The following is a 19511-nucleotide window of genomic DNA, read 5'->3' as shown; positions in this document are numbered from 1 at the left end:
GGAGGAGGGGGAGGAGGGGGAGGAGGAGGAAGAGAAGGAGAAGAAGGAGGAGGAGGAAGAGGAAGAGGAGGAGGAGAAGGAGGAGAAGAAGGAGGAGAAGGAGAAGAAGAAGGAGGAGGAGAAGAAGAAGAAGAAGAAGAAGAAGAAGAAGAAGAAGAAGAAGAAGAAGAAGAAGAAGAAGAAGAAGAAGGGGAAACAGGAAGAGAATCAGACAGGAAGAGGAGGCAGAGTAAAAGGAGGAGGAGAAATGAAGATGAATTTGATTTGGGTCACAGGCTCTGGAGGTTTAGGACATGGTTTCTTGGCAAATACCATAACAGGTGGAGAGTGATGAAAGAGTTTCTTCCTTTGTGGTCCACAGAGAGCAGGAGGTTAGGTGAAAAGGGAGGTGAGAAAGGGAGCTCAAGCGACTATCAAAGACACATCTTGAGTGACATCCTTCTTCAAGCTGAGTTCTATTCTCTAAAAGACTCCATAGCCTTGAAAACAGTGCCATTCCTTGAAAATCGTATATCCATGCCAGTGCTGACTGCTTCAACCTGAATTGTGATTCCCTCATAGGCAACAAAGTGGGGCTTTTGCATTAATAGATGAGTGTGAGATTTCAGGGGCTATGGTGGAATATTATAGCTTAAATGCATTGTTTTGTGTCAAGTTGACAAGGGATGGACTTGTGATTGTTTATCTTGAGAAATCCTACAGGTATCACTAGAGAATTCAAAGTTACTCAGTGCCTATGTCTATCATCACCATAACACCCCACTAACAGTACCATACAAGAGCTCTTTCTCTTCCTCTCAGATGTGGATCTGATGTTTCCAGTTGAACTTCAGCTTCCATCTCCGGCAGAGTATGCACTTCCAACCACATATAGCTTTATCTGTGTCTCTAAGCCACATCACGGTAATCTTGGACCAATCTGACTTTCAGAGTTATCATTCAGTGAGTACAGTCTCCAGAGAACCCCAAAGAGAAATCTTTGAAGCTTAGAGAGGTAAAAATATATGGGGTTTTATATACCTATCTAATTGGATCTATCCATTCATGAAAATGCTAATTTCCTTCATCATAGATGGGTCCAATGACAAGGGCTGTGTCCCTAGCCACTTGAGAGGTTGACTAGGAAACCAGCATATTCAAAGTCTTTCCAATCAACATTCATTTCCAGGCCAGCCTGGAAATTTTCAATAAACCCTGTCTCAAAAAAAAAGAAAAAGAAAAAGAAAAAGAAAAAAAAGGCTAGGTTCAGGCAAAGTTTAGGTGAGATATAGTGGGTTCATCCCCAGAACTGCCTCTCAAAGTGATTTTATTGATTATATTATGGAATTTGAAATGAAGTTACAATATAGATAAACATACTTATTGTCTTAGTCAAGACAACACAATATTTATTCCTGCACAAAACATCACTACCATGAAGATGGGGAGAAAAAGGTTTATTCAGCTTATGCTTCAAATTGCTGTTCATCACCAAAGGAAATCTGGACAGGAACTCACACAGGGTAAGAACTTGGAGGCAGGAGTGGATACAGAAGTCATGGAGGAGTGCTGCTTACTGGCTTACTTCCCCTGGATTACTCACCTTGTTTCTTATAGAACCCAGGATTACTAGCCCAGTGATAGCACCATCCACAATGGACTTGACACTTCTACTTTGATCACTAATTGAGAAAATGTCTTACAGCTGGATCACAGAGACATTTTCTCAAGGGAGGCTTCTTTCTCTGTGATAACTCCAACTTATGTCAGATTGACACACAAACATAGCATTACCTGAGGATCCAGCTATACCACTCCTAGGCATATACCCAGAAGATGCTCGAACATATAACAAGGACATATGCTCAACTATGTTCATAGCAGCCTTATTTATAATAGCCAGGAGCTGGAAAGAACCCAGATGTCCTTCAACTGAGGAATGGATTCAAAAAATGTGGTATATTTACACAATGGAGTATTACTCAGCTATTAAAAACAATGAATTCGAGAGGTTCCTAGGTAAATGGATGGAACTAGAAATTATCATCCTGAGTGAAGTAAGCCAATCACAAAAGAACACACATGGTATTCACTCACTGATTATTGGATATTAGCCCAGAACCTTGAAATGTCCAAGATGCAACTCACAGGCCACATGAAGCTCATAAAAAAGGAAGACCAAGTGGGGGTGATTCAGTTCTTCTTAGAAGGAGCAACAAAATACTCAAGGGAGCAAATATGGAGACAAAGTGAGGGACAGAAACTGAAGGAGGGGCCATTTGAAGACCTTTCCACCGGAATATCCATCCTATGTGCAGTCACCAAAGGTAGATGCTGATGTGGAAGTCAGGAGGTGCATGCCGATAAGGGCCTGATATGGATGTCTCCTCAGAGGCCTACAAGAGTCTGACATATTCAGAGGCAGATGCTCACAACTAGCCATTGAACTGATCATGAGGTTCTCAATGGAGGAGTTAGAGTGAGGACTGAAGGAGCTGAAAGGGTTTGTTGCACCATGAGGAGAGCAACAATACCAACCAACCACAGCTCCCAGGGTCCTAACCACCAGCCTGGGAGCACTTATGGAGGGATCCAGGGCTTCAGCTGAATATGTAAGAGTGGAGGGCCCTGCCGGGCACAGGTGGAAGAAGAGATCCTTGACCTCATGAAGGCTGGACGCCCCAGGGGGTGGGAATTTTGAGTGTGGGGAAGTGGGAGGGGGGGGTAGGTGGGGGTTACATCCACGGAGAAGAAGGAGGAGGAGTAAGGGGATGGGGGGTTCCCGGGTGGGTGGGGGATGGGGTAAGGGGATAACATATGAAATGTAAATAAAATATCCAATTTAAAAAAAACTAGCCAGTACACTCATTAATATCCATCTATTCAAAACATGACAAATACAGGCATATTTTGTTACATCTTACTTGTTGTGTGCCAATAGGAAGGGGGAAAATACACCAGTTGGCTTATAAAAGGGTAAAATGTCGTATTCTTCCCACCATGTAAGCAGCATCACTGAACAATCAGGGACACTGGTCAATGACTCAGGGGCTTTGTTTCTTCTGGCAGCCCCAGATAGAGGATGAAGCAGGATTTATGAGAATAAAACATGCAAGCAGATGAGCCGTGTTTATTACACTGATAATTTGTACGAATCAGAACTCAAGGATTAGGGATTATGTGAAGGGTTTCATCATTGTCAGCTGACATTGAAGATAAATGGGTTTTTCTCCCCCCAAAATCAAATTCATTTCTTCAGATATTGTTAGGGGCATTATATTTTGAGTAATTATTGTTGCCTATAGGGGTATTGGTAACAGGGATGTTTGGGGGATCTATTGTTGTTTAGAAAGAGAATTGGTCAGGTTAGGTAAAATAAAGTCTAAAGTCAAAACGGCAGTATGGAAGACAAGGTCCTTTTATCTGCTCTCAGCAATTTTCATACTTCATTTAACATGCAAACATATATGAAAGGACATCTAGTCCGTTTCATCTATGCTTATCTCCCCAAAAATTTAGAGTCGACATGTTATAGGGAGTATGTTTTTGTTTCAATTTTACTTTTATATATAGATTGCAATGAAATAAAATTGGGCCACATTTTAAAATATATTTATTATCTTACTTGGTCACCTTTGTTACACATATCATAAATCATTGCAGAATCAAAAAATTCACACTTTAGTATTCACAATATTTGCTTGTGTTTTAATATTCAAGAATGAATTGCTGGATTTCTTAAAATCAAAGCAGTATTCTGATTTTCCTATTCAGAGCACCCCTCACTTCCTTGTTCCTCAGAGTAGATAAGCGGATTGAGTGCAGGAGTGACCACAGTGTACATGACAGCAATGACCCTGTCCTTTTCCAGGGAACTCCCTGAATCAGGATTGATATAGATGAAGAGAACAGGAGCATAGAAAATAGTAACAACCATGAAGTGAGAGGCACAAGTGGACAGTGCTTTGTGCAGCATGCTGCAGGAACGGGTCTTGAGAAAGAGATAGGTGACAATGTAGAAATAGGAGAGAAATGTCAGAAAGAAGAGGCCAATGCCAATGGTCCCTGCAAGAGTATTGAGCAGCCACCTGTTGAGTTCAGTGTTTCCACAGGCCAGCTCCAATAATGGCTTAACATCACAGAAGAAATGACGGATATGGTTGGAACCACAAAAGTTCAATTGAGATGTCATTATGGAGTGAACCAGAGCATGAAAAAAAGGAATTGTCCATATGGTAGCAGCCACCTGGATGCAGACCTGACGATTCATGATGGAAGAGTAGTGAAGTGGTCTGCAGATAGCCACAAAGCGGTCAAATGCCATGACTGTCAACAGCAGGGCCTCTGTACATCCCAGAAAGTGGAAGAAATGAAGCTGAGTTATGCATCCCAAGAAGGAAATTGCTTTGCTTGTGGAGAGTAGGTTCTCCAGCATCTTTGGCACTGTTACAGTGGAGAAGCAGATATCTAGACATGCTAGGTTTCCCAGGAAGAAATACATAGGTGAGTAGAGTCTTGAATCCAAGATGACAATCATCATAATCGCTCCATTCCCAAACACATTGACAAAGTACATGGCAAGGACCGTGACAAAGAGAATAGGGTTCATTTCTTGAATGTCTGTCACCCCCAAGAGGAAAAATTCAGTGACTAATGTGTGATTCAATAACACTTAAAAAGAAAAGATAGAATAGTTTGTGGAACACTAACCTTCCTGTCCATCAGTCTTTCTAGTCAATATTTTTTTTTTGCCAACCCAAACACAGTTTCTAAGTAGTCTTCTATAACCCAGCAAAGTTCTGGTGAAGATCTTATGTACACACCTATCAGACCATTAAATATTTAGTCAAATTTTCTGTTGTATATTCCTATTCTAACATCTTTTAGTTTATTATAGTTTTTTTACTATTGTCTTTTTATTGGAAATGAACAACAGGTATAATCCTAACATTTTATCTAGCTGTTTTTATATTTTGATATAATTCTCTTTTCATCTCTTTATTTGTCTCTAACAGGGAGCAGCTTTTAAAATATCCCACCTGGTTAGAAAGCCTCCAAGAAGTAGGTATACTCTTGAAGGGTTTAAATGTGAAAAACTTGGCAGGACTGAATTTGTTTCAATCACAGAGTTAATAGGAAGTATAGACAGCTTTATCATAACATAGCAACTCTATCTTATCTTAATAATGGATTAGGCATAGAAATATTTACGTTGATTTGTTTCTTCTTCATGATTGAGTCAGATGAGATAAGAAACATGACCACATTAAGCTCAATAGTCTGAACAGATGTGTGCATAACACTTTACAGTGTAGTAGCAAATAATGAGCTTCCTGTCTTCCATTAATATGAACCATTGAGAACTTTAAAAATAGATCCCCAAAATGTTCTTTAACAGTCTCCAAATATGCCTACCATGATACAAACATTTCTTCCCTCAATTTCTTGAGTGCTGGGGTAATAGTCATACAGTCATGCCCACTCAAGTATTGCATTATAAATTATACTTTATGTCATTTCTATCCTCCAGCTTAGGCTAAGACTAAAGAGAGCCTTTTGCACTTCCCAGAGTATTACATTAAGAAATTCTCTGAAGAGACCCAGTAGTCTCTTCCCTCACTTCATTAAAAGGAACTACACATGCTTATGGCTTTAGTCTCTTTGAAATCTTGGCTTCTCTGTTACCTAATTACACTTGTTCTTCAAATATTGAGTAGGTTCACTTGCCTCTGTTCTAGCATTACTAACGGGACCATAGTGAGTAACTCTATTCTATTTTATCATCCCCCAAATCAGGCTGCCTTAAATCATCCTACTCTTATGTTTCCAGGATGGTTCATCTCTCCATCATTTTGACTATTTCCTCTCTATAAAATTAATTCCTGGCATTTTCTCCTGTTAAATGAAATCTTGTATTCCTAAATAAATGAGTATTTTTCATTTTACTTGCATAATCAAAATAGAAATGTTTTTAATGAATGTTAAAGACTTTGGAGAATATGTTGTTTGGAAACGGTTTCCTATTTAATTGTACACTCAAAACATACTAAAAGGAACGTAACTTTTAAAATTATCTTTATCCTCAATATTAGGAAAATACCTGAATTGCCTCCCTGAGGTACACTGGTAGGAGCAGACATAGCTGTGAATAGTTCTTCTGGTTCCTTTCATTTAAAGATGTACTATATTCCCTCTGTGTACATGAGAGAAGAATGAAAATCAGTCTGTGGAAAGCCCATGTTGCTGGAAGTCACTGAGAGAACTCCCCAAATTGCACTGGAGTTAGACAAAGACTGACACAAGGGAGACTCCTACAAGAGAGGAGCCACTCTAGTGTGACTTGTCACTGATTTAAGAAAACAATTTGTTCATCTTAAAAAAAATTACTCTACTGGAAAAACCTGTGAAGATGCTAAACAATTCTAAGCTTTACATGAAAGACAGAGAAATTATGTAATCACCAGGGTCCTTCTGTGAAAGATTGCCTTCAAATAACTCAGGGCAGTTTCTTTAACAATCATGCAGAAATTGTCTGTTTATAAACAGAACCACCTTTCTTGTTAAAAATTCAATTATCTTTGATACAGTTAATTTATGAATCTTTGGACAAGAAAAGAAAGCAATTTAAATATATATATATCAAAAAATGCACTTAACAATTTTTTAAAGAAAAAGAGTGATTGGAAATATCAATGATATTAATTCTGCTCAGCACTTTAAATATTTGTTGATGTCACAGAATGTTTAAGTAACTATGATAACAAATTGAAATGATATGTCATAATACAACACAGAAGCCAAATATTAATACTCACATACAGTGAGGAGTCCATCTCAAGACAGGCAACCAACTCTGAACCCTCAGAACTAATGATGTTTAATGTTGCAAACAGACTACTCCCTAAAGAACAGAAAGTATAAGACATTTCCAAGTTTAAGCTGAATGCATTCTCTTACCTAGCTCATTTATCAGAAGACAAGTGACAAAGAATCTAAGGTTTGTGTACACAAATTTCACAGGTTATAAAATATTGGAAGTGACAGTTCATGTTGTAGTTCTGGCCTACATTTCCTCTCCACAATCCCCTTTGCCATCAACAATTCTGCTGTTGTATTAATGAGACAGATCTGTAGACATAAAAACCCCAAGGGGGTACATCCCCTGGCACTGAATTGAAAATAAACTTGGTACTTTCCCCAGTTGCTAAAGGGGAGTGTAATTTCAAGTAATTCCTCTGTGGTTCTCAATTTTTCAAAAGCTACATGGGCACCTGCCCTATGAGATTCATATTCTAAGCCCCAAGCTTGGCTATTGTTTTGTGGGCACTATCTTGAAGTTTTTAGTAGTACTTTTAGCATAGGAACCTTCATGTTTATTTTCTCATAGTTGTCCAAATGTTGTGACTCTTACATTTGTTACAAGAACAATTTTACATTTGCTATATTAAGTCCAAGTTGTTACAAATTATCTGTGTATTCAAGTTATCTTTGTATTCAATGACTCAATCCGACACACTGGGCTCAAATTTGTAGTTCTCTTTAACCCGTGGATATTTTCTTTCCATTCTTTCTCAATGGCATTGTCTTAGTGTTTTATTGCTGTGAACAGACACCATGATCATGGCAACTCTTATAAGGACAACATTATTTGGGACTGGCTTAGAGAATCAAAGGTTTAGTCCATTATCATCCAGATGGGAGCATGTCTGCATCCAGGCAGGCATGGTGCAGGAGAAACTGAGAGTTCTACATCTTCATCTGAAAGCTGCTAGTGGAAGACTGATTTCCAGATGGCTAGGGTGAGGGTCTTTAAGCCCACACCCACAGTGATATACCTACTCCAACAAGGCCATACCTCCTAGTAGTGTCACTCCCTGGCCCAAGTATATACAAACCACTACAGGCATTTATTCACTCAACATGATAACAGGCTATACAAAGACCTTTTCAGTTAAGTAGGTGATATTCCTTGAACTTCCTTACCCTATATGTTCCAATTCTTCTACTGTTTCTTCCCTGTGCCTTCTTCCATTATTCCCACTGGTGTCTACAGATTTTAGAGACTAGATAGTTTTGCTTCTATTTCATGCCTTATATACATAATGATTTTCTGTGTCTTTATAAAATGTAGATATAATCTAGGAAACACAACTGCCACTGCCTTAATTATAACAAATTGCTAGGTTTTCATGCCAAGAACATAACTTTGTTCTTGTATAACTGAAAATGTGTGTGTGTGTGTGTGTGTGTGTGAGTGAGAGGGAGAGGGAGAGGGAGAGAGAGAGAGACCTTTTTTCATCCATTCCTCTGTAGACAGACACCTAGGTTTATTTCATAACTTATCTATTGTGATTACTCTTTACATTGATGTGCAAGTGGACTTGGAATTCCAAGTGACTTGGAATTCTTTTAGTCATATCCAGGAGTAGAATTGCTGAAGTAACGTCATAAAAATGATTGCTCTTCACTCTTCAGTGATGAGTATTGGGAAAAGAAAGGTGAGAGCCTAAACTGAAAGTTGCTCTGGCCTCAATAGCAGCCTCAGGTGGTAGTTCTCATTGCCTCTCAATCATGCTTCAGTCCAGTTGTTCCCTCTTCAAGGAGGTGTGAAAGGCTCTTTAATCCCCTATCTCAGGAAAAATTGATTAAGGAATTTCAAATTGACTACCTTTCATGCCTCTGATTTAAAAAAAAAATGATTCAGGAAAAGAAATTAAGTTGGGTTCTTTAAAGAAGGAGAAAATTTGTTTCTCCCACATCTAGCTTTGAAATTTTAATCTACTATATTTACAAGAATATACAAATAAAACTCTAATCTCCTTCTTTTCTCCATTTAAGGAGACGACTCACACAACAATGCCCGTGTTTGTTTGTTTATATCTTATTAAATTTATTTATTTATTCAGTATGTCCCTATATATATATGTATGTTGATATGCATGAGCTACAACATGTGTAGGTTAGGGGACAAGTTTCAAATGTTCATTCTCTTCACCTACCATGTGGGTCTCAAGGATTTAACCCAACTTTTTGGGCTTGGATGCAGATGTCTTTGCCACTGAGCCATCAGACTAACCCTGTTCTAGCTGTAATTGATTCATTGTCTTTGTTGTTTTTCCGAATAACTATTGATGTGGCTCCAAAAGAGGAAATAGTGGAATAAAAAATAGTGGAAATAGTGGAAAAAAAAGAGATGTTTTTCTTTGAAAAATCTTCCTTTGGGCTGTGTCTAAGGCCTCATTTCTCAGTCTGTAGATTTCTGGATTGAGTGTTGAGCAAAAAAGGTATGAAAACCTAAGAATAAAGTCTAGTGAAGTTGGAGAGTCTGAATGAGGGTTTAGAAACTCAAAGACACCAATAGAGTTAAACAAAATACTTGTCTATGTGGCGTAGACAAATGGAAAAAACTTTGGTTCTGCCCTCCACAGATGGCATCTTTAGCTCATTAGAGAATATATGCACATAGGTAGAACTAATAAAGATGAAGCAGAAAAGTGCAAGCAAGTGGGGAAGCCAGTGAACCAAGTTCACTTACATGATCATTGGAACAAGAGAGTCTCAAAACCAAGAGGAATCACAGAACTGGTGAATGACACTGGTCCCACAGAGCAGATGGAAAAGTAAGAGCTGTGTGCATAACTCCAAAGATGACTCCACATCACACTGGCCAAGACAGCTAATACCCTATGCATACATGTGTTGACATTTGTGATGACTTTATACCGCACAGCCATATAACAATCTTAGGGCATGACAGTGAGTATGGCCATGGCAGTATAACTACAGATTGTGAATGCAAAACCCTGCAGTGTGTACTCTACAGGGAAATGTAGGCACTGTGTATGTAAGAGCTGCAGACAGACTTTGGCCCCATCAAAGAAATGTAGCAGACATCCAAGCAGAAGAATTTTGTCAAGAGGAAATGCATAAATGAACAGAGACAATACTCAGGGAAGTAACAGCAACAATGGAGATAGTGCCATTTAATACCAAGTCTAAGGCCAAGAAAATTATTTCTACATCAAGCTTTCTGGAAAAATCCATGAGAAGAAGAAATACACATATATATACATACATATGTATGTATATATATGTATGTGTATATGTACATATGTTTATATATGTATACTTGTATGTATATATGTATGTATATAATATTTCTTCATAGGAGCATTTTTACAGTGCAATGTATTTTCTTTTACATGAGATTATTTACATGCAACCTTGGAAACTAACATACAAATGGAATGATGTCCTATAATATATCTGCTATGTTCCATTCTGAATAAGAGTTAATATTCCATAAAATATCACATTTCACATCTACCTTCTGACTTCTCTAATGTCCATTAATAAGCAATGAACTTAGAAATATTCACTATACCCAATGTTTTTAGACCTACAAGGATTAAGCCCTTTGCAATCATGGTTGAGACCATACATAACAGTAGAGGTGATGGAGTCTGGAAGTCTAAAATTATCTGATTTACCTTTCCTGTGATCAGAAGGGTTTGCCTATAGAAAACATCTTCCTTGATCTTAGAGATTGAATTCCCAAAGTAACTCATTAGTGACAAATATCTAAGAACTTTCTGTTAAGAATTTGCCAGTAGATGTATTTTTAAAAATACAATCTACAATCAGCCATAAAATTCTATGATTCAGATATGTAAGCAGGGAGATGTTTTAAAAATCATACTTTATTTCTAGTCATTGATCTACCTTCTTAAATAAGGAAATCTTGAGTAGTGTACATGTGGCTATAGTGCAACAGTCCAGCTGAATTTGAGCAGTCCTCTAAGGGGTGAGTAAGGATTATAGGAAATATGGAAAAGAAGACTCAGAAAAAAGGTTAGAAATCATGAGGGATGTCCAGTCAATACTGTGGCAGCCTCAAGTTTAATTCTCTTAGGCATTATATACTCTACGGCATTGTAGAAAACAAGATCACAAACTACCAGAGACAATGGCTGATTTACATTCAATATCTGTACCCATCCAGAGGCCTCTCTATTCCTCCCTGTTCCTTCCTCCAAGATCCACAGAACATTCACCCACTCACCATGAGCTTCAAGTCTATCCTCTCTTATTGTTGTATACATCACCAGGCCCTGGACTGACTTGACTCTGCCTGAGAAGTAGGATTTCACAGAAGCAGGCAAAATGGCTCTCAACAACATAACATTCCTTGGGCTCTAAAAAGAGCCACTATAAATGATGTATAATTTTTAAGATACACTTTTTTAAGTAATTATACATTCAAACATGTGTCCTTTTCAATAATCATCTACTGTAATTCTGATAGAATTGCAAACCTAATTCTATCTAAATGAGAATTCTTGTTCCACTTTCCTAATTATTTCTCATTAAAATTTTAACATATTGGCTGATCAATTTCGGAAGTCAAGAATGCTTACACAATGTAATATTCATTGAAGTCTTCTTGGAGTAACATTTAACTATTTGGGACCACTAAGATAATCTGTGAAATTAGTAAATGTCTATTTTTCTCTCCAATAAAGATGTACAGAGATTGTTAGCACAAAAAAGAGCTGGAACATTCTCAAGATCATGAGAGAATAATGTTTTTGTGTCTTCTGGGTACATACAGGCACTTGCTAGAACTCTGAAGCTCCAGTAACTATCCTATTTCTTCTGCCTCTTAGGAAAAGGACTGAGTTCAAGAATCAAACTGATCTCATCAGATTAACAAGAAGAAAATATGTAAATTTTATCTAATGTATGACATAGGAAGTCTCCTAGGAAATCAATGATCCATAGAAGCTGTGCATCAGGTGCTTAGATACTACATTCAGAAAGGGAGAAGAATGAGCTGTACATAAGCTACTGAATTATATGGAAATTTAAACACTGCCACTTAGGGCAATTGCAGACTTTCTCAGAGGCCCTGGTGAAAGGATAAGGGAACATGGTTACTGCCCAAGGACAGACTTGGCAAGGTCCAGTGTGGAGCTGGAGTCAGGGCCTTGAAGCAGTTAACGTTTCAGTTTCTGGAAATCTGATGTTTTCTCCCTTGAAGAGCTGTGGTTATCAGTCTCAAGGCTGCTGTGTGCTAGTTTGTGATATCCTTCAGACATCCTGGGTTTTCTTTGTTCAACGATGCTTGATTAGCTTCTGGATCACTTCATCCCATTTTGTGATAGTTTCCTCCTGACTCTGTCTCATTTTTGCCTTGCAGGTAGTATTTAAAATTCTGTAAGTCTTAATAAGCTTACTAATCAGGTATGAGCCGTCAGGTCATGAAAAATTTATCAACCAAAACTCTCTTGTCTTCTTTATTTTTTCATTCATTTTTTTATTAAACCATCACTGGAAAGGGCCTACTGATTCAATCATATAAGGTAATAGTTATTTTAACAGAAACTATGAAGGATTCTTTCTTCAAGGACAATTTATGGCCACAATAGAAATTCTTTTACAACCATAATAAATCAATCTATAGCATTAGATATTCTATAACTCACTGAAGGTCCATAGTCTCTGTGTTTTGATAAAATGGGGCGTGAATCATTGTGAAGAGGAATATATTTTCATGGTATGTTCCTAGATACAAGCAACATAATTTGCTTTAGATAATATAGGATAATTAATATTTATTTACTTCTGTCAGTTCATTAAATATTCTAAAATGCTAAAACAAATTCCTTTCTAGTCTTTCCTAGCTACTGGCATGTGGATTCAGAATTACTCCTGCCATGCCCCATACACAAAAGTTTCTATGGTGCTGAACAGGTTCAGTGACTCTCTAAGGAGATTATTCAGTCTGGAGACAGATTATTCAGTCTGAAAGTTAGTATCCTAGGCAGAAATAAGAACAAGAATGAGAATGAGTAGTAGGAGGAGGAAGAGCAGGAGGAAGAACAGTAGGAGGAGGAAGAGGAGGAAGAAGAGGAGGAGAAGGAAGAGGAAAAAGAGGAGAAAGAGAAAAAGGAGGAGAAAGAGGAGGAGGGAAGGGAAGAAGAACAAGAAGATAAATAGAAAAAGAAACAGGAAGAGGAAGAAAAAGAGGAAGAAGACGATGAAAAGGAAAAAGAAGAATGGTTTGATTTGGCTCACAGTTTCTGAAGATACAGAACATTGTTTCTTGGTCCTGTCATTTCAGCCAAATATCATATCAAGAGAAGAGTGATGGAAGAGGTTCTTACTTCATGGTCCACAAAGAGCAAAAGGAGGTGAGAAAGGGAGCTCAAGTAACTTTCAAAGGCACTTCTCTAGAAATGAACTTCTTCAAGCTATGGTCTATCTTGCAAAGTTTCCACAACTTCCAAAACAGTGCCATTCCTTGAAAATCATGTATTCATACAAGCACAGACTGCATCAACCTGAATTGTGATTCACTCAAAGGCCCCATTACTTTATGAGTGTGATATTTCAGAGGCTATGGTGGAATATAATGGCTTAAAATAAATTGTTTTGTGTCAAGTTCACAAGGGATGGACTTGTGATGATTTGTCTTCAGAAGTCTCACAGGAACCGCCAGGAAATTCAGAGTCACTCAGTGCCTTGTCTGTCATCAACATCACACACTACTAACAGTTCCACACAGGGGCTCTTTCTCATATTCCCAGAGGTTGGTCTGCTGTTACGAGCCTACATTCAACTTCCCTCTGCAGCATACTCTGCACTTCTGATCACATATAGCTTTATCTATACATATAAGCTACATGACAGTAAATTTGACCCACCCTGATTTTCATTTAGTGAGTGGAAAATCCAAAGACCTCCAGAGAAAAGTCCTTGAAGCTTGGAGACATAAAAATAAGGGCTTTTGACTATCTATCCAATTGGATCAATCCAATCTCAAGAATCCTAATTTCTTTGATCATATATTGTCACAATGCAAAGGCTGTATCTCCAGCCACTTGAGAGGCTGACCAGAAAACCAGCACATTCAAGGCTTTCCTACACAACAGTCAGTTTCAGGATACCCTGGAAATTTTCAATAAACTCTCTCTCTCTCTCTCAGAGAAAGAGAGATTGGTCAGTTATAAAGTGTAAGCATAGCATGTACTAGATATTGGATTGCATTCTGCCTCTTAAAGTGATTTTATTGATCACATTATGGAATTTGAAACTAAGTGGCCTTATAGATAAGTGTACTGATTAATATCCATCTATTCAAAACAGGGGAAATTCAGTCATATTTTCTTATACTTAGTCCATTCTGTGCTATAAAGAAGAGAAGAGAATACACCAGTGGGCTAGTGAGATGACAAAACCTTTTATCAATCTCACCACATAAGCAGAGTCCCTGAGAGATCCTGGCCACCAGAAAAGAATTCAGGAGTCTTGTTTCTTGTGGCAGCCACAACTAGGGTATAAAGTAGGACTTATAAGCACAATACTTGCAAGCAGATGAGCTAAGGTTAGTACACTTACGATTTAACCCAGTCAGAACAAGGGAATTATGGACTAAACAAAATGTTCCATCATTGTCAGCTGACTTTGAATGTAAGTGAATGTGTTTTCCCCAATCAATCAACTTCGTTTTCTCAAATGTTGTTAGAGCTATTATATTTTGAATAATTATTGTTACATAAAGGAGTGTTGGTAAAAAGTATGTTTTGGGAACTAGTGTTGCTTAGAGAAAGAATTGGTCAGGTTAGGTAAAATAAAGTCTAAAGTCAAAATGGAAGTATGGAAGACAAGTTCTTTTTATCTGTTCCAAGAAATTTGCATACTTGATTTTACATACAAACATATAAGAAAGGATACTAACTTGGTTTCATGAATGCTTATCTCTCAAACTCAGAGTTGGCATTTTATAGGAAGTACCTGGCTTGTTCTAATTTCCATCTTATATATAGATTGGAACTTAAAATACAATTAAGCCACATTTTCTCATATATTTATTCTCTTACCTGGTCATCCTTGTTATACATATCATAGACAACTGCAGAATCACAAAATTGACACTTCAGTATTAACAATAATTTCTTATGTTGTGATAATCAGAATAAGTTACTGGATTTCTTCAAATCAAGGCAGTATTCTGATTTTCCTATTCAGAGCACCCCTCACTTCCTTGTTCCTCAGTGTATAGATAAGTGGATTGAGTGCAGGAGTGACCACAGTGTACATGACAGCAATGACCCTGTCCTTTTCCAGGGAACTTCCTGAATCAGGATTGATATAGATGAAGAGAACAGGAGCATAGAAAATAGTAACAACCATGAAGTGAGAGGCACAAGTGGACAGTGCTTTGTGCAGCATGCTGCAGGAATGGGTCTTGAGAAAGAGATAGGTGACAATGTAGAAATAGGAGAGAAATGTCAGAAAGAAGAGGCCAATGGCAACTGTCCCTGTGAGAGTATTGAGCAGCCACCTGTTGAGTTCAGTATCTCCACAGGCCAGCTCCAATAATGGCTTAACATCACAGAAGAAATGATGGATATGGTTGGAACCACAAAAGTTCAATCGAGATGTCAATATGGAGTGAAGCAAAGCATGAAGAAAAGGAATGGCCCAGATAGAGATAGCCACTTGGATGCAGACCTGACTGTTCATGATGGCAGGATAGTGGAGTGGTTTGCAGATAGCCACAAAGCGATCAAATGCCATGATTGTCAACAGTAGGGCTTCCGTGCTACCCAGGAAGTGGAAGAAATGAAGCTGAGTTATGCATCCCAAGTAGGAAATTGCTTTGCTTGTGGAGAAGAAGTTCTCAAGCATCTTTGGCACTGTAACAGTGGAGAAGCAGATATCTAGACATGCTAGGTTTCCCAGGAAGAAGTACATTGGCGAGTGGAGTCTTGGATCCAAGATGATGATCATCAGGATGGCTCCATTCCCAAACACATTGACAAAGTACATGGCAAGGACCGTGACAAAGAGAATAGGGTTTAATTCTTGAATGTCTGTCACCCCCAAGAGGAAAAATTCAGTGACTAATGTGTGATTCAATAACACTTAAAAAGAAAAGATAGGATAGTTTGTGGAATACTAACATTCTTGTCCATCAGTCATTCTAGGCAATAATTTCATGCCAACCAAAATACAGTTTGTGAGCATAGTTTTCTATAACCTTACAAAGTTCTTATGAAGATCTTATGTATTTGCCTATCAAATCATTAAAAATTAAGCCTACATTTCTGTTGTGTATTTCTATTCAAATATCTTTTAATTTCATATGATTTTCATTACTGATGTCATTTTGTTGGAGATGCAAAACAGGTACCACCTTACCATTTTCTCTAGCTATGAATATTTACATAATAATCCAGCTTTCATTTCATTAGTTGTCTCTTACAGGGAACATGTTTTAAAATATCCCACTAGGCAAACAGACTCTGAAAAGTGAGAGCACTCTTGAAGGGTTTTAAAGTAAAGAAAATAGGCAGGGATGCATTTCTTTCAATCACCGAGTTAATAGAAAGGACAGACAACTTATCATAGCATAGCAACTGCACTTCATCTTTAGACTGTATAAAGGATAGAAACATCTTTGCACTGATTTGTTTCTTATTTGTGATTGAGCCAGATGAGGTAAGAAACATGACCATATTAATCTGAAACATCTGACCAGATATTTGCATAACATTTTCAGTGTTCTAAAAAATAATGGGTTTATTGTCTTCCAATAATCTGAACCATTAATAACCTTACAAATAAATCCCTAAAATGTTCTTTGAGAGTCTCAGATTGTACCCATCATGACTCAGTCTCCTTTCACAGTTTCTTGACTGATTGGGATTATAGTTTTATTGTCATGCAGATGCAAGACACTTTTTGCATTATAAATTATACTTTATGACATTTCTATCCTCCTGGCTGTTCTTAGACTAAATAAAGCCTTTTCTAGGGCCCAGAATATTTGAATAAGAAAATGTCTACTCTGTGGACCTAGCAGTCTCTTCCCTCAATTCATCAGAAGGAACTACAAAAACCTATAACGTTAGTCTCTTTGAAATCTTGGCTTCTCTGTTACCTATTTAAACTCATTCTTCAAATATTGAGAAAGGTTAAATGCCTCTCTTCTGGCACCATTAATGGGACTATGGTAAGTAACTCTTCTGTTTTATCTTTCCAAAATAAGTCTACCTTATGTCATCCTACTCTAAAGCTTCCAGGGTAGATCTGCTCTCCTCATTTTAAGACATTAATTTCTGTCATTCTTTCCTATAAAATGAAGTCTTGTTTTCCTAAAAAAAAAAAAAAAGAATAATTTATTTTACTTGCATAATAAAAATTGAATTGTTTTTAATGAATATTAAAGTTTCTGAGGAATATATTGTTTGGAAAAGGTTTTCTATTTAATTGTACACTCAGAACTTTCTAAAAGACAGGTGACTTTTAAAATTGCTTTTATCCTCAATATAGGAAAGTACCTGAATTGCCTCTCTGAGATACACTGGTAGGAGCAGACATAGCTATGAGAAGTAGTTCTTCTGGTTCCTTTCATTTAAAGATGCACTGGATTCTTTCTGTGTACATAAAAGAAGAATGAAAATCAATGTGTGGACAGCCCATGTTGCTGGAGGCACAGAAAGAACACCCCAAACTGCACTGGAGTTAGACAAAGGCAGACACCAGGGAGATTGACTACAAAGGAGGAACCACTCAAGGTATGAGATATTGCACGGTGAACAAAACAATTTGTCCATCTAGAAAAACAAAAGTTAATGAACTGTATAAAGCTTGTAGGGATCCTGAAGGATTCTAAGCTTTATACCTGGATTCACAGTCTGAGGATGAAATAATCAGAGGATCTTTCTGTGAAGTGTTACCTTCAAAGAACTTAGGGCAGTTTCTTTTAAAATCATGCATATTTTCTACCTTTATAAAAGCAACAAATGTTCTTGCTAAAAATTCAACTCCTTTGAACCAGTTAATTTATGAATCTTTGGACTAGAAAACAAAGCAGTTTTAAAAATATATATCAAAAATGCTTTAACGAGATTTTTAAACAAAAATAGCATTTAGAATAATCAATGCTACTGATTCTGTTCAGCACTTTCCATATTTGTAGATTTCAGATTGGCTTTAGAGAATGTTTGAGTAACCATGTTTGAGTTGTGGTAATATAATACAAAAACCAAACAGCCTTCCCAGTACTCGAACATAGTGAAGAATGCATCTCAAGACAGGGAACCAACTCTGAACCCAGAGTATTGATGTTTAATGCTGCAAACAGACAGCTCACCTTTTTAAAAACAGAAAACACAAGAAATTTCCAAGTTTACACCTAATTCATTCTCTTACCTGGCTGATTGTTCACAGCACAAGTGACAAAAATTCTCAGGTTTATGTACACAGATTGCATAGATTGTAAACTACTGAAAGTGGCAGTTCATGTCATTGTTCTGGCCTACCTTTCATCTCCAGGATCCCTTTTGCCACCAACAATTCCCTTAGTGTTTTAATGGGACAGATCTAGAGGCATATAAACCCCAAGGTGGCATTTCCCCTGGTACTGAACAGAATGGGTATGAAAATAAACAAGGTACTTTTTCTCACTTGCAAAGGAAGGTATAATTTAGAGCCATTCAACTGTGTTACTCTGTTTTTCACAAACTACATGGGCACCTGCCCTATGAGATTCATAAGCTAAGCCCCCAGCTTGACTATTGGTTTCTGGAGACCATCTTGAAGTTTTTAGTAGTACTTTTAGCATAGGACCCTTTATGCTTATTTTCTCTTAGTTTTCTAAATGTTATAACTTTTACATTGTTATATGAACAATTTTACATTTGATTATGTTAAAGTCTGAGTTACTACAAGTCATCTTTTTATTTAATGACTTAATCAGCCACACTGGGATCTAATTTGTATCTCTCTTTAACCCATACATATTTTCTTTACACTCCTTCCCAATGGAATTTATTCACTGGACATGGTATTAGGCTACATAGGAACCATTTTATAAGTAGGTGATAGCCATTGAACTTCCTCTACCCTATACATATATTCATATGCTTCTATTATTATTTCCCTGTGCAGTTTTCTATTATTCCTCTTGGTTCATCTAAATTCTAGAGTCTAGATAGTTTTGCTTCTAATTCTTGTCATATGTACATACATAATTTCCTGTGTCTTTATAAACTGAAGATACAGTCTAGAAACCACAATTGGCACTATCTTAATGATTTAATGAGTTTATTGCTAATGCTAGGTTTTCATGCCAACAGCATAACTTTGTTCTTCCTGTCAGTGAGTGAGTGAGTGTGTGTGTGTGTGTGTGTGTGTGTGTGTGTGTGTGTGTTATGAAACATTTTCTTGATCCATTCCTCTATAGACAGACACCTAGGATTTTCCTATAACTTACATACTGTAAGTAGTGTTGTACATTGATGTGCAAGTCTCTCTGTAATATAATGATTTGGAATTCTTTCAGTCATGTACAGGAGTAGAATTACTGGGGTAACATGGTAAAAATGTTTTCACATCACCTCTCAGTGATGAATTGTGGAGATGGAAAATAAGAGTCTGTATAAAGAGTTGGCTCTGGCCCTTCCTCCCCTCCCCGGTCCTGTGGGCTGGGGCAGACACAGAGTTGGTCTGCTCCTGTCCTG

The 19511-nt window shown here is 37.5% G+C and overlaps 1 protein-coding gene and 1 pseudogene across 1 annotated transcript; both read right to left on the bottom strand.

Annotated features, from left to right (window-relative positions):
* Positions 1-3723: 3723 nt before the first annotated feature.
* On the bottom strand, positions 3724-14882 carry LOC114637250 (annotated as a pseudogene).
* A 97-nt stretch (positions 14883-14979) lies between these two features.
* On the bottom strand, positions 14980-18262 carry LOC114637249 (olfactory receptor 12D2-like). Its single transcript, XM_028785468.1, has 2 exons — positions 18202-18262; positions 14980-15908 (listed from the first exon to the last, which is right to left on the bottom strand). Exons 1-2 carry the CDS (start codon positions 18260-18262, stop codon positions 14980-14982), a joined length of 990 nt encoding a protein of 329 aa, XP_028641301.1.
* Between the last annotated feature and the right edge of the window lie 1249 nt (positions 18263-19511).

The sequence above is a fragment of the Grammomys surdaster genome, unplaced genomic scaffold, assembly GCF_004785775.1.
Source record: "Grammomys surdaster isolate TR1022 unplaced genomic scaffold, NIH_TR_1.0 125231, whole genome shotgun sequence".
NCBI classification, from domain to species: Eukaryota; Metazoa; Chordata; class Mammalia; order Rodentia; family Muridae; genus Grammomys; species Grammomys surdaster.
The sequence above is the reverse complement of the archived record's forward strand: the minus strand, read 5'-3'. Positions and strand labels throughout refer to the sequence as shown.